This window comes from Ambystoma mexicanum, chromosome 2p (genome assembly GCF_040938575.1).
Source record: "Ambystoma mexicanum isolate Mex_15411 chromosome 2p, UKY_AmexF1_1, whole genome shotgun sequence".
Classification (NCBI taxonomy): domain Eukaryota; kingdom Metazoa; phylum Chordata; class Amphibia; order Caudata; family Ambystomatidae; genus Ambystoma; species Ambystoma mexicanum.
In genome coordinates, this window is record NC_090923.1 from 496,339,118 (window position 1) to 496,355,212 (window position 16,095).

General features: G+C 43.1%; 1 protein-coding gene across 1 annotated transcript in view; it reads left to right on the forward strand.

The window, feature by feature from the left end:
- The first annotated feature begins 498 nt into the window (after positions 1-498).
- The window catches only part of SLC6A11 (solute carrier family 6 member 11), a 1,097,166-nt gene continuing 1,081,569 nt past the window's right edge, over positions 499-16,095 (forward strand). The window contains exons 1-2 of the mRNA XM_069643914.1: positions 499-782; positions 1,249-1,483. Coding sequence (XP_069500015.1) covers positions 1,264-1,483 — 220 coding nt within the window. The 5' untranslated portion in view covers positions 499-782; positions 1,249-1,263. The remainder of the gene's footprint in view (positions 783-1,248; positions 1,484-16,095) is intronic.

Genomic DNA, 16,095 nt, shown 5'->3' on the forward strand with positions numbered 1-16,095 from the left:
GTGTATCACCATTGACTTTGATCATTTGAATTGTCATGTATTCCTAGAGAGCTTTTCATTAATCAAACCAAGCGCTTCCAACTAATTTATTACTCTTCGAAATGGCTTTAAAAACCCTCTTCCTTTCGCTTAGTTTCTATTTCCATATGTCATTTTTACAGCCACAGATGGGGTGGTCTCTCTGTGCGAATGATACTTAATTTAGCTCTCTGCGGTGACAGTTGCAAGAGCCCTTTCTGCTGCTGGCCCTGGCAGGCTGGGAATATCTGCAATGGATGAGATTTGTAGGGTTAGGTCCTGACTGGTGCTCCCCAGTGAACGGCCATCTGATTCACGGCTCCATTTCATGGGCAATTGAAAGGCTGCGTGTTGCGCTGGCGTTTCGGGTGCAGAGAAAGAAAGGGAGAAATAAGACTGCGAGAATAAAGGAGGGGGTAGAGGGAAAACGGGGGGAGGGGGGCGAGGAGGAGAAGCGAGAGGAGGAGGCAGGTTGTTATCAGATCACTCAGGCAAAGAGCAGAGCATTTGCAAATTATCCGCTGCGTGGGTAGCAGGGACTGGAGCATCGCTACAACCCAGAATTGAGAGCCTTGAAAACATCCCCGCCAGCAGAGACAGGATAAGACGTTTCTGTGTGTCACTGCTGAGACGCTCAATCCCGTGGCTTCCCCCAACAAAGCGCCACTGCAACGCATTGTGTTGTGTTTCTTGACTTAAAGAAACCTGCTTGAAGCCGAGGAGACATCACACATCTCACCAGTCACAACAATACTTACTCGCTGGTGAGTAGCGGGACGGCTTGCCCTGATTAGGGAATTCGGCTCTCGTCTGCATAATTGTCGTTTTCAAGTAACGTCATAGAAGGCACGACGGAAATCAAGCCCCCTTTCAATCGGTATTCCGGGTGATTTTACTGTTTTTTGGGCATGTTTTATAACATAGGCAACACCACCCAGCGACAATGTGAAACGTGCATTGTTCTCTGTGACAATGCACAGCTTGCCGTTTGACCACATGCCGCCCCCAGTCACTGACATGTTGCCCGCTTCTGCCCCTGAACTATCCACTGAAAGTTTCAATTAGCAAGCAGCGCGCTTGCAATGCATTCAGGGAAATGAGTGTGTGCGTGTGGGTGTGTTTATTTTTTTTGTATTTCTTTTTTATGTTATGAAGCTGGCTTTAAAGGGAAAGCAAGCGATAGTTATGAAATAAGACTCGATTCCTGAGGCTGTGTTTTATTTTCCGTAGACTGACGGGGGAATCATGACAGCTGAAAAGACCATCCCGGTAATTAATGGGAAGCCGGAAGATGCCCTGGACCCAGAAGCGTCGAGCACCAGCCTGGTCCACAGCAATGACAAGAAAGTGAACGAGAGAGGCCACTGGAACAACAAGGTGGAATTTGTGCTGTCCGTGGCAGGGGAGATAATTGGTCTCGGAAACGTGTGGCGGTTCCCCTATCTCTGTTACAAGAACGGAGGAGGTAAGATGGCACCACCGAGCACCGCACTCACCGCTCAGGTGGTTGTGAAGATGTCAGCACATGCATGCTGGACCTGTGTGCATTCCTGAGGCAGACCGTTCACAGGGCCAGGGCATCCTTTGACTGGGCTGTCAAACTATGCCACAGGCCAGAACGCCACCTGCACACAGCTAATCAAAGAAGGCATACTCCTGTCACAGCTCCACATGCGTGTCGTGCACCCCTTACCTGTTCCGTTTCAACCAGAACCTCTGCTTGGAATAGGATTGTTGTATTTCTCTTGTGCACACACAGTTGCCTTTCATATTGTCAAAGAGCCTGGCCAACTCTTCATTTAGTAAGGCACATGGGGAAATGTATGCCACAGTGAAAACAGTGTGCAACTGGTGTCCATGGTATTAGGGGCTATGGTCTATTCAGAAAGCGGGGCGCCGTTAAGAAAATATAAAGGAAGACATAGATATAGAGCGTTTTTGTGCATTCCACACACACTGCAATGCTTCTATTCACAAACAGGTGCTCTGATTGGAGGAGCTCATTGATTTACAAAAGTGTTTTACAATGGGGCAATCCCATTGAAAAACGCTTTGTAAATCAGGCCCTTAGTCTATCTAAAGTGTGGCCTTAGTAGCGTCTGTTATACAATAATTGTAAACTGTGTAGAAATAGCCTGCCCTGCAAGGAATTGGGGCACCATTTTAAGGGGTGAAGTGTGCACACATGCAGCATATTCAGTAATGAAAAGTATGGACCACGAGGGACCCTAGGCACACTTGTGAACATAACTAATGACCCTGCAACAATAAACAAGAGAGTTGTAATATTTGTAAATAATAATTAACAGTTCCCTTTTATGGTTTACATTTGAGGAAAATGTGTATAATTTGAAAAACATTCTCCAAGAAACGTGCTATTGGCTGACAATGTATGTATGAATGCATGTATATATGTAGGTTTGGGAAATATATAACGCACAACTAGCAGAGCCCGTATTAAAGACTTTTTGCACTAGTAGAAAAACAATATGTTTTCACTAGGGCAATGTATGCCCTTCTGGTGATAGGAAATAGTGTTAGCACTAGGGAAGACATTTCTTTGCTGTAAAATGTACCGAAAAATATGTGCATACATTTTAGCCCTAGTGTGTACAATGTGCAAAATGACACTTATAGTTGTGCAAAGTGTCTGTAACAGAAAACCCGAGTTTAATGAAGCTTTGTGAGAGACAGAATTTACAGATGTCACAGTTATACATTACAGGCGTCGAAGGTGAATAGACGTGGTTCTGCATGGGTCTATAGTTTACTTTTTTAAAGTCGATAAAATATGAAAAGAACGCAGTACATTCAGCTACAAAAAAGATACTGGCATGACAATATGTCATTGTTAAAAGTGAAGTGTTTTGCACTTGTTTCTATCTAGAGGAGTCAACTCTTTGTCTCAGAAATGGTAACATAAACTTAACATATGGGTAAATCTGGGGTAACAATAATGATTACTGATTGTGTATTTACATGTTGTTGTTTTATGATGTTTTGTTTTTAAAGATGCCTTGAGGAAGTAGTGGCATTCATGTTAATGTGAGTACACGTAACAGTTGTGTACAATTAAGTCTTTAAGTTAGTATAGGATTCTTTTCTTTGGGATTCATTGAGGACGAATTGGTGAGGAGGGAAACGCGGAAGAATTTTATACAATTTACAACCCTCTCACAGTTTTTACTTCATCAATATGCCTTCCATATGTAACTTGAATCAAAAGATTCACAATTATATGTATTCTCAAACTGGCAAGTCTTAAACATTAAAATCCATACATGCTTAATTACTTTTGACCTAAGCAACTTGTGAAGAATATTTTGATGCTCTTCATACTCTGCCTCATTCACCACTATCATATAGTTGTCCATTCCTTCAATGATCCAGTGTAAATTGAAAACCATAAAACCTAAACAACTCTCCCTTCCATCATCTTTCGAATAATAGCGTCATGGAAAGGGGATTTAAAGAAGTATTTTATCCGCTTTTGAGAGATATATAGGATATGCAAAGAAGAAATAATGTGTAACAGCCTTATAAACGAAAGGAAATGTAAGGAAAAACAGAATGGGTGAAAATATTAATGCTAAAACTTGATTGCTAGAGTTGAAACAGAAACTAGTGTTGTTTTGGAATAATGTCCAAGTCTGAAAACGGATTGACAATAGGCATTATTTCAGCCAACAAGGCCTAATCAGGCAATTAACAGTGAGTGATATCCTGGATTTTGGAATGATAAAGTAAGGTTGACAAGATGATAGTTTGAGGTTACATTTTCATCAGTGATTTGTTTTTTCAACAGAGGCTTGCACATTTTAGCCTCAAATGATAGAAGAAAGTTCAAGTGAGAGGACAGAATGGAAGAGAGGGCCTTGTACACAGCAGAAAGGGGAGTCAGTAGAACTAGAGTGCGAAATAAAGGATGACATTTCGGGGCTCTGGAAAGTGGAAAACCAGTACATTTCTGATGGTCATTTGCAGAAAGCCTGGTTTGAAGGGATTGTGTAACACTGCTGACAAAACAAACAACAAATGGTCCCACATGAGTTAGATTCTGCATATTAAAATAATGAATTGTAAAACGCTGTTACTTGGACATAATTGAATGCAATATAGAAGAGAGGGCAAACGGCTATTTAATATCGAAATTATAAAATAAATACTTTGTAACAAGTGCATTTGAGAGATGGAAAATATTGTATATTAATGTCAGTGTAGAAAGAAATTATTAAAAAACATACATATTTTTCAAATATGGCGAGTCAATGGGGATAGCCACATTGTGGCAGTAGCCAAGCTAATACAATGGTGGCTCATTTTGCCATGCAAGCAAATTGTCATCAGTATATTTGCAGAAGAATTGAGGTCTGTTATTTAGCCACTAGTTTGGGAACCAAAAATCACTGCAAACTTATAAGAAACATTAAAATGTTACCCTTTCAATATACAGTAAATAATTGCTAATTTTACAAATGTAAATGTATGTCACATTAATGTACAGCAGGTTGCACTCCAAAATAAGTCATTTAGGATTATTTAATTATATTAGTTATGGTTTAGAATGTCTCAAACAATGTGTTTTTAATTTCTGTGCAATCTCACATTTGCTGAGACATTTAGCTATTTAAATGCCTCAAAGCCTATCTGTTTTCTTACTTGAATGAGCTTTCAGTTAGGACTAAATTCCTTCTGTAAAATGTATAATGGCAACACAACATTACTCCTAAGGACTTCTTGCAGCTTCAAAGTACTATTAACATTAGAGAACAGTCAACGTAATAAGGTGATCTGCATCAATTTTATTAACAGAAACCACTCTAATATATGTAAAGCAGCACACATGTTAGACTAAGAAAAAAATCAGTGAACAACCTATAGTATTAACAGGAATGTACTGGATGAGAAGTGGTGTTTCCTGGTGGGCATATCATTTAACCAGTGAAATGCATAATATTCAGATTTATCAACCTCCATAATTTGTATTTGCTCTTTTTTCTATCTTAATTTAAATCCCCCTTTAGAATTGACCTGGGATGTTTGCCTGTGACATATTTTCAAATCTATTGATAATTGGCTCAATTAGTGTGCAAAGTGCAGTAGAGTTTATTTCAAGGTGGTGAGTAGCACATGTGAAACAGTTGACATAAGGGGAATGTAGCTTGTTAAGTGGATTCGTTTCTGCAAGGTCTCGTTTCCAGGTGCTTCAAATTTTAAATAGGATACTAAAGAATGGACTGTCAGAGTAAATATAGACATGGCACGTTGATAATAATCAAATGAAACCAGAAGGTAATTGTTTTCTATTTTGCAAATGTTATATTGAGAACGTGTCAGAGTAGGGGGGTGATTTGGGTTTTAGAATTGATGGTAAATTATGAAAAATGTTGGTTAGCTGTAACAAATATGCAGCCCTTAAATAATAGATTAAAACAAAGTGTTAACTTACATATTTGGGTACTGCACACTGATCAATGTTATTTATGTACCTATCTGTTTGGGACTGTTGTAAAAATTAAAAGAAAACATACAAAATATTAATATTGATGATCTTGAAAAGTGTGTCAGTTTAGAAATAGTTTTTCATGTACCTTTAAGGCATTGGAAGTATATAAATCAGAAGGCTAGTTTTAAAACAATGTCCCTAGTCTACAAGTATATTTACAGAGGATTAAAGGTAGTTATTATCCACACGATCTCTTAGATCATACTCAAACAGCACATCCCAATGTCCCTTAGACTGGGTGTCATCCAGTTAAGTTTCTTAAGGTTTATCAAATATGCAGACATATACAGCTCGATATTAACTCAGTTTCTCCCCTAATATGTCATCAATATCCTGCATTTTATTCTTTGTTGACATTTGTCTACTATCAGTTCTACCTGTATAGCGCTGAGCTGCCTTTTGGCTATCGTGTGCTCTGTAAAGCTAGAAAGAGAAAACAAAAAATCGAAAGTTAGTATACTGTTCTCCAGCTCCCTAAACCACTTCATGCGTTTTTTGGTGAACATATGGTTTATTTATTGTACGTATTTGGCACACTGCTCACTAATACCACTTAAATGGATAGTCAAAGGTCCTTCCATCGATTCGAGCAGGAGCTCATCCACATCGCTGCGTGCCACAGGAGCAACATCTGCGGCCACCGAGATGCCGTGCTGCAGAGGTAAGCTCCAGGCATATTACCAGCTGCCTTAGAGCCCCTCATGCACATTGTGTCGCTTTCACTCCCAAGCCTCCTAAAATCGTTTTCAATGCCCAGCACCCTGCCTGCTTCATCCAGCTAAGCTGCCCACCTATCTGGATGCAATATCCACAAGCTTACCACCCCTGTCCAAACAAGATTGCCTGAAAGCCGGCTGATTTGTGCCTTTAAAGATGGCCGCTGCGCTTTGTGCCTCCCGCGCCTGACCTTGTCTGTTTTGTTTGCCTGACCTCACACGAGCCGCTGCTGCGACCGGATTGGCCCAATCCTCCTACTTTTTCAGGCACCAATCACCGGCAGGCGAGAGCCGGCCAATGAGGTAAGGCCTAGAGACAAGGCCCACCTCTGACTGAGCTGACCGAACGCTACCGGCGCTAGGCGATGCCCCTATGCTCAAATTGGTGCAACTTCATCACGCTTCCATTGCCCTTCCTGCCCATCAACCAACGGTACGTGCCCATTCGCAATGCAAGGTATACCTGCCACCTGCACTACCACTAACCTGCACTATTGACTGTGAATACTTTGTGACTCTGCCCACTTGCGATGCTCCCCTGTTGCGCCGGCCCACAGGCAGCGTGACACCTAAATCAGCCACTTTACTCTCGGCAGTGTCCTAACACTAATGTGTCCCCGCGCAACATACTTTTATAGCCACTAAACTCAATGCTGTGCTTAATCTGCTCTAAGTGCTACTCTGAATCTAGGTGTTATCTTGAACTAAGTGTTACTCTGAACCTAGGTGCTATTCCCAACCCAGGCGCTATTCTGAATACATGCTATTCTGATCGAAGATGTTAATTGGTACACTGGCGCAATTCTAAACCTAATGCTGTGCTAATTGACAAACGCTTACTATGACCACTTTGCTTACCTGTATCTGAGTCAGATGCCAACCTGCAACCTTGCGCTACATGGATTAGGTAGTATTCTGCTACTCCAAGCAGGCCGCACTGTCCACTGCTAGATTTCGACCCTAGACAGGACACACACTGCACCTTACCCCCTCACACAATGTTCCTCCCGGCCCTTTACTCTATACTACTGAGAACCATTCTCCACTTCACCAATTCCGCATGCCTGCACAGCTCACCCCTTAACTTGACCAGCCTAGGCACCGCATCACCCACCCTCACAGAGCCCAGCACCACAATCATGCTTACCCTACTCGCTCCCCCATGCCTTTCGGACAGGCTGACCAGATGACGAGCCAGACTTCCCAAAATACACGAGCCTAGAGCCAGGGACTCCACACAATCCATACTCACACTCCGAACATCCATTAGCTCCTGCGCTAACCTTACGCTAAAAAAACCCGAACCTAAACCCGTCAACTCCACTACAACCAACAATAGAGCGCTCAGCACAGCTACCACCCCCACCCCTGCCAAAGCCAAAACCCTACCTATAAAAGGTGCCCTCATCAACGCACGCTCCATGATTGCCCATGCCACGGACATCGCTGATCTCATTTTAGCTGAAGATCTAGACTTCCTAGCCATAACAGAGTCCTGGCTTCATGCAGCCGCAGGCCCAGCCCTTTCGCTAGCCATCCACACTGACTACACCATAATCCGAGCGGACAGAACTGAAGCTAAAGGTGGTGGTTTGGCCATCATTGCCAAGACCCACCTTAACATCAGACTCAACTCCGCCACACACCTCCCATCATGTGAATCACTTACAGCCAAGCTACCCATCGCTAACTCCCAAACAATATCCATTCACTTACTATACAGACCGCCCGAACCCCTGGGATCTTTCGAGGAAGACCTCAATGCCATCCTTACCGACAACCTAAAAAACTCCTCACAATGCCTTCTCTTAGGAGACTTCAATTTAGGCTACAAAGACCCCAAAGACAATCAAGCCACTCTCATCAGTAACACCCTGTCTGAACTAGGCTTCACACAAAAAGTAACCAGCCCCACCCATAACAAAGGGAGAACCCTTGATTGGATAGCAGACTATAACTGTGCCGTATCGATCACTAACAACACTCCCCAATCCTGGACCGACCACCACCTCCTCTCATTCTCACTTGAGGCCTCAAGCCCTACAACCAACATGGCACTAGCCCCAGCCATCCACACGAGAAGCAAAAAAAATATTACAGTAGAAAAACTGATCCCGCTCATTCTTCCTACACTAAGCCAACTCCAAGACTCTAATCCCTATGACCTCGTAGAAGGCTATAACAACACCATGCGCATAGCCTTAGACGCCATTGCACCATTGAAACTTAGAAAATCCAAACCAAAAAAGCACCTCAACCAATGGTTCTCCAGCCATCTTAAAACCCTTAGATAGGAAAAGAGTAAACTGGAACAAGTCTGGAGACAATCTCCGACTGACCACAACAAACTATTGCTTAACAAAATAACGGCCAACTATAAAAAAGAAATCATAGCGGCCAAACAAGAATCCTATAACCAGAGAATCTCCCAATCCAACTCCAGCTCCAGAGAATTATTTACTATCCTGAAAGAATTGGAAACCCCGGTAACAATCCCAGATACTTGCGTTAAAAACAAACAATGGTGCACCAGTGTCCAAAATGCACTAAACAACAAAGTCACTGGCCTTCAAACAAAAATTAAAAATAAGAAAGACTCCCTCACCAATCTTACCAACCCCATCAACGCCCACTCGAGCCCTCCACCCTCACACCACACACCTAACACTGCTCGCTTCAGCTTTTCCAAAGTCTCTTCTCTCGAAGTAGAAAAAATAATTCTTGGTCTTAAACCCTCCAACTGCAAAGGTGACCTCTGCCCCCCACAAATCATTAAAGACACGGCACGAGACCTCTCGCCATTCATCACCAGACTCATCAATGCCTCTTTTTCCTCAGGAACAGTCCCCAGTAACCTTAAAGAGTCCTGGGTCCTCCCTCTCCTCAAAAAACCCTCCCTTGACCAGTCCATCCCAACCAACTACAGACCGATTACCACTGTCCCATTCCTGCTCAAGATACTAGACAAGACAGCATACCAACAAATCCAAAAGTATCTTGAAACAAACCACCTTCTAGGAATAAGACAATCCGGCTTCAGACCCCAACATGGAACTGAAACAGCCCTGATAGATCTGAAAGCCCAAATAGACGTCCTTAGAGATAACGGGAAAACTGCATTACTACTCCTGCTAGACCTCTCTGCGGCGTTTGACCTAGTTTACCATAAAATCCTATGTAATCATTTAGATTCAGCTGCCCACTTCTCACAAGAAGCCATCAGTTGGATTGAGTCATTCCTCAACAACAGATCCATGCGAGTCTTCTCCTCCTCTGCCGCCGCCGAACCCATCCCCATTACATGTGGAGTCCCACAGGGCTCGTGCGTCTCCCCCACTCTGTACAATGTGTTCACAAAGCCCCTGTTTGATGATCTAGATGGCCTGGGTATCACCTACACTAACTATGCCGATGATACACAAATCCTCATCCCGTTGACAGGAGATTACAACCAGGATTTGGCCTTGGTGAACAGGGTATATCTCATCATCCAGGCATGGATGGCTTCACACAGTATATGCCTGAATGATGACAAAACTGAACTCATCATCCTTTGTTCCACGTCCAACCTAACCAAACTCGACCACAATTATGCCAACTTCATCATAGATGGGAACCTAATCAAGGTTTCGAAAGAAGTAAAAACCCTAGGAATATACCTTGACTCCTCCCTAACCTTCCACAAACAGGTTAGCTCGATGGCATCCTCTACGGCCTACACATGTAAGCTCATAAGAGCAGCCAAACCCTTCCTCTCCACTCACAGCTGCACTACACTAGCCAGAGCATTGGTATTATCCAAACTGGACTATTGTAACGCCCTCTACATAGGAGCCACCAAGCAAATCACCAACAAAATTCAGACACTTCAAAACAGCACTCAATATTCCCAGGAGGGAACACATTTCCAATATCAGGAAATCCCATAACTGGCTCAGCACAACAGACAAAATCCTGCTTAAAGTAGCATCGCACACCCACAAATGCCTGAATAATGCTGCCCCACGCTATCTGGCAGACAGAATATGCAAACACACCCCCATCAGACCCACCAGAACCTCCAATGCTAATCTGCTCACCGTACCCAGGTTTAAACGCACCAAAATGGGTGGCAACAGCTTCCAGGTGAAAGCACCTCAACACTGGAACTCCCTACCACCATCGCTCAGAACTCCCCAACCTTACTCACTTTTTAGACGCAACTACATCCATTGGTTAAAGAACACGAACCACTAACACCTCTAACACCACACGGCTGCTCTCCGCGTTGCATGCTTTAAGTGAATCTGTAAATTTGTAATACTAAACTTGTATATATTTGTAATTCTTTAAAAACATTTACTGCATTCTCTCCTGCCAAACTGTACACATGTTCCTTCATCGTCACACTGTAATTATGTAATGTAAAGTACAATTATGTAATGTAAAGTATAAGCAACCTGTAACCAAGCTTTGAATCACCTTGCTGCTCATGCGCCCTCATACCCTCGGGTCTGGTGCGCAATACAATACAAATGCATAACATTTTGATACACTAGGATAACGTGAGTGTTGACACATTTGCAAGTACATGAGAAATCACTAATGGCTATTCTGCGCCTTTGTTATCATTTATGTGTCTGTTTATACATCCTTTTTTACAATAATCCAAATATTTTAAAAAGTACCTTTTTGGACATCATATGAATAGGTTTGCACCACCTGTACCACCCCCTGTACCACCCTCTGCCCTAGTCTTTCTGAATAAGCGTTTCAAAGATTTATTACATAGCGCCTGATTCACAAAGGTTCCCAAATGTTGGTGAAAAAGTGCAGTAGACCTCCTTTGTACATGCTGCCACCTGCAACTGCAAATTCATGATGATACACAAAGAATGGCAGATGCATCAAAATCAATTTATGTTTACTTCACTTTGCACACTCCAATGGAAGTCATTTTCAAAAATGTTATACATACATGTACGAGGGAAAACAATTTATTTTCTAAACGTTGTTGTCGGAAATTCAAAACAAACTTTGGGGAAAGTGAACAATTTTCAGATAAAAAAGATGAATACATGTTACATTTGTTCCTGCCGATTTGTGAATGTCCTATGTATGCAAGGTTGGATAAGCTAATATCTTTACAGGTGCACATCACCCACATGTGGCCAATAGCTTTCATAGAATGTTAAAAGCATGACATCCTTCTATCAGTGATTACACTGTAAAAATCACATAAATACACTAAGGGGAACCGACAAGACTTAAAAAGTATACAAAATTATTGTGATGCAAATATCGAAAACAGAACCATTCCTGGACCATATAGTATTATTAGGCAAAAGCAAACATTTCACTAATATCATTTATCTGTAAAGAAGTTCTCAATACACCAGGGAGTGCTGCCATGGGAATATGAGGGCGCCACAATGGTGCACCTAATTATAATATATCACACGTATCCTTTTGGTGTCTTCATAAATATTGTAACTTAATTATGTACTGCATAGTATCCTCAATATGCAACGTGAAGGAAAGTGCAAGTGCAATGACCTCTCTGTAGTGTGATTTTCCTTGTACCTGATTTTTGGCAGGGGGTGGGCGGACTGGCATGGAGGCACATTTGAAACATCATGCCTTCCTGAATCTATGATGCTATTTCAACCTTTGCATTGTGTACTCTACCACACCCCATCCACATCCACATTCTGCTGGTGAATTGCTGTAACACAGAAAACCGTCATGCGCATGAACATGTACATTCACCTATTCACTTCAGTGGATAATTTCCCTAAATGTGGCTTTTACTTTTACTAAACGCAATTGGAGAACAACCTGCTGAATTGACCCTCACTTTTCTAGACCTGGTACCAGCTGATTTGTTTCGGTGAGCAGCAGAGCCAAAGATAGCAGACTCGAAAGAAATGAATGCCATTTCAAATGAGTCCTTGCTTTGAGGGGTAGCTATTGAATATTCTAAGGAAGGGGGTAAAACATGGATTTAAGAAATTAAACTTGCAGCAGCAGCAGAACTGCCTTATGGTGACTCAGAGTGGATTTTTTAATTTAATTTTATTCAGATTTGTAGAGCGCACGTCAGCCTGGGGGCATCGTGGCGCTTGTTACAGACATGTCTTAGTTACAAATAATACAATACAGATAAAGCAATGTTAACAAGGAATACATTATTTACAGAGGGAATATGGTATTTGTACAGTAGAAATGCAGTATATTTACATGGATTTGCAGGGGTCACCATATTGTGCAAGGAAAGCGGTCTTCAGTTTCCTACGGAAAATCGGGAGCGAGTTTTCCGCCCTAATGTCTGCAGGGAGAGCGTTCCAGGTCTTGGCAGCAATGTAGGGGAAGCTTAGGCCACCGGCTTTGGCTTTTTGGATGCGTGGGATGCAGAGTAGGTTGGTGTATTTTGTTCTGGTGGGACGGGCAGAGGAGGGTTTGGGGATGGTCTCAGATAGATAGGACATGGCGGAGAGAGTGAGGCATTTGTGGGTGAGGATTTTGAGTGTGATTCGTTCTTTAACCGGGAGCCATTGGGCTGAAAGTCTGGCATGGGAAATATGCTCTCTTCTTGGGATGCTGAGAGCGGCCCGGAGCGCATTGTTCTGTGTGACTTGGAGTCTGTTCAGGTTTTTTGCTGATGTTCCCGCTAGGAGGGTATTGCAATAGTCCAGTTTGGCTCCAATGGTTGCTCTGGCTATGGAGAGGCAGTTGGGTTTGGAGAGGTAGGGCTTTATAGCGTTTATGAGTTTAGTGGTATGGGCAGATGAGGAGGTGATGGCGCTAACTTGTCTGTTCATAGATAGAGAGGAGTCTATGTATACTCCCAGAGTCTTTACCGCTGTGGAGGCGGGGATGATGGAGTCGTCAATGGAGAAGTTAGCGTACAGTGTGTCCAGTTTGTCTAGGGTGCTCTGTTGACCCAATATCATGCTTTCCGTCTTGTCTCCATTTAGGCAGAGGCCGTTTACTTCCATCCAGGCCTGGATGATGGCGTAGATTGAGTGGAGTGCTTTTGCGTCGTTGTGTTATGAACCTGAGAGGGGTAGAAGTACTTGTGTGTCGTCTGCGTAGTTCGTGTATGTGATGCCGTAGGAGTCGAGTTTGTCAAAAAGAGGTTTAGTGAACAGGTTGTAGAGTGTGGGAGCAGTGCGGAAACCTTGAGGGAATGCGTAGCGGATTGTCGTGGGAGTGGCATTGGCGATGTCTGAGAAGACTTTCATGGCTCTACCTTCTAGGAAGGAGGTAACCCATAGAGCTGATTCTTTAGAGAAGTTAGCAGAGTGTGTGAGTTGTGAGGTGAGGGTCTTGTGATCAACTAGATCGAAAGCAGCCGAAAGATCTAGGAGGAGCAAGAGAGCTGGCTTGCCCTTGCTCATGATTTGGGTGATCTGATTTTTTAGGTCCACCAGGGCTGTTTCTGTGCCGTGTCCTTTCCGGAAGCCTGAATGCCTTGTTCCAAGGATGGAGTGGGTTTCCAGAAAGTGCTGGATTTGGCAATGTGCGGCTTTGTCCAGTAATTTCAGGAGAAATGGCACTGTGGTTATTGGTCTGTAGTTGTTGGATTGTAGGGGGTCGAGGGTAGTTTTTTTTTAGGAGGGGCCGGACCCATGCCTCTTTGAGGCTAGCAGGGATAATGCCTGTTTTAAAGGACGCATTGATGAAAGCAGTAAAGAGCGGCGCAAAGCAATCTGCGCAGTCTTTGACGAGTTTAGGTGGGCAGATGACACCTTTGCAGCTGGAAGGTTTGAAATTTTTTAGTAGATTGATAACTTCTGTTTCCGTGACATCCCTGAAAGAGAAGTCAGGTATGGTGGGCTTCGATGAGGAGGGTGAGGCGTTAGAAAGCTTGGTACCTGTCTGTTTAGGTAGTGCTTTGCAATGGTCTTTGATTTTCTTTTGGAGAAGGTCAATTTTATGTAGCATGGCCGATTGAATGCTGGCACACCATGCTTCATCTTTGATTATTTCATCTGGGGTATTGGGGGGGAGATGAGCTCGTTGAAGATGGCGAAGATCTCTTTAATGTGCTATTTGGCATTAGAGATTCTCTGCGTTGGATGCTTTGGCTTTAGCATCAGTGATAGCTGTTTTGTATTGCTTGGAGATTAAGTTGAACTCATTTTTGGTGTTGTTGCATGGGTTGGATTGCCAGCTTTTTAGAGCTGCTCTTTTGTGGAATTGCATTGAGTGCAGTTCTTCAGTGAACCAGGCGTTGGTGTGTAGTGATTTCTTTTCTTTTTTCCATTTGAGTGGTGCTATTTCATTGATAGCTTTAGTGACGACATCTTTGTAGATGTCTGCCAAAATATTGGGGTCATTAGAGAAAGGGAGTGCTAGTTTGGGGGTGTTGAGGTATGGGCGCATGTTGTCCTCTTTGAGTTTTTTTGAGCTTCTGACTTGTGCAGCAATGGCAGAGGTCAGGGTTTTGTGATTTTTGGTGATATGAATCGAGAATTTGATGCAGTTGTGGTCGATCCATGGCAATGATGAGATCGAGGTGATAGTGGAGAGACAATTATGGTCTGCGACCCAGTCTAGAATACGACCTTTGGCGTGAGTGGGATTTTCTACTTTTTGGGTGAAACCTAAGTCAGTAAGTTCTTTAGAGAGGGCGACTGCAGATTTGTCTTTAGCATCATTAAATCCCAGTTTGAGGTCTCCTAGGAGAAGGGTTTTGGTGGAGCTTTTGATATTATTGCTGAGGATGTGGATGATGCTTTCCTGAGAGTCAGGGGTGGGGGCTGGGGGGCGATATAGTATGTGAATGTTGATGGTGCTGTTGGGTGACAGTGTGAGTTTGGTCGATAAGAGGTCAGAGTTGTTGGTCGAAGAGTGGCTAACAAGTCGGAGCTGAAGATTCTCCTTGTAGATGAAGGCTACTCCGCCTCCTATTCGTTCAGGTCTGTCTTGTCTGAGTATGGTGAAACCATGGATTGCCACAATAACTATAAACAATGAGATATCATTCTCAATGTGTATAAGTTTTATTTCTATAATTTCAACATGTTTATTGCACTCACAAAATATTGCACTGATTTGAAGAGTGTTTCAACATTAAGACTTATATAATTTTGAATTGCACAGATAGCTCCAACAATGTTGCTCAAAAAAAGACCTTGGGCTTGATTTACAATTAGCACCCATTGCGTTTGTGGCAACCAATCAGGTAGCTTATACATGGGCTGAATCTGATGATGCAAGCCCAGGTTTCCGAGCAACCCGATTGCTATGTGCACCTGCCCTCCACCCGAGGCTGCTGTTCTCTCTTCTCCCCTGCTTCCCGCCCAGCTCCTCAACACCCCTCCACACCTCTCTCCCTAACTGGAAATGACTCCTCCGCCTGGGCTGCAGTGCTTGGCTCCCTGTTAAAGCCATTGAAATAGAAAAGGGACTACGAGCAGAGCCCCACCTTCCATTTCAATCTAACCCCGTCTGCTGCTGCAAATTAAACAACACGGCCGGGGTTTTTCTTTTTTTTTATTGCTACAACTTGAGCATTTGCTTTGGGGTGGTAATGGCAAAAATAACAGGTTCTGCAGGCTACACCAGCCCGGTAACAGCCCAAGGGCCCAGTATTAAAACTCTTGCTGCACTCGGGCCTATAACCTGGGCCCTGGGCCGCTACCAGCCAGTGAAGCCCGATGAACATATTATTATTGGCACTAAAGGTTTCCTATGGCATTGTGCAACATAATATGACCATGTGTACTTGAAGGAACGAACAATAATAAAGTTTAAGGAGTAACATGTAAAGTTAATTTAGTAGGAAAGTGAATCTCATGTCATATGTATTGTATACATATTTATTTGCTGAGCAAAGAAAGAGGCATAGCCATTGTTGATTTCCCGTGT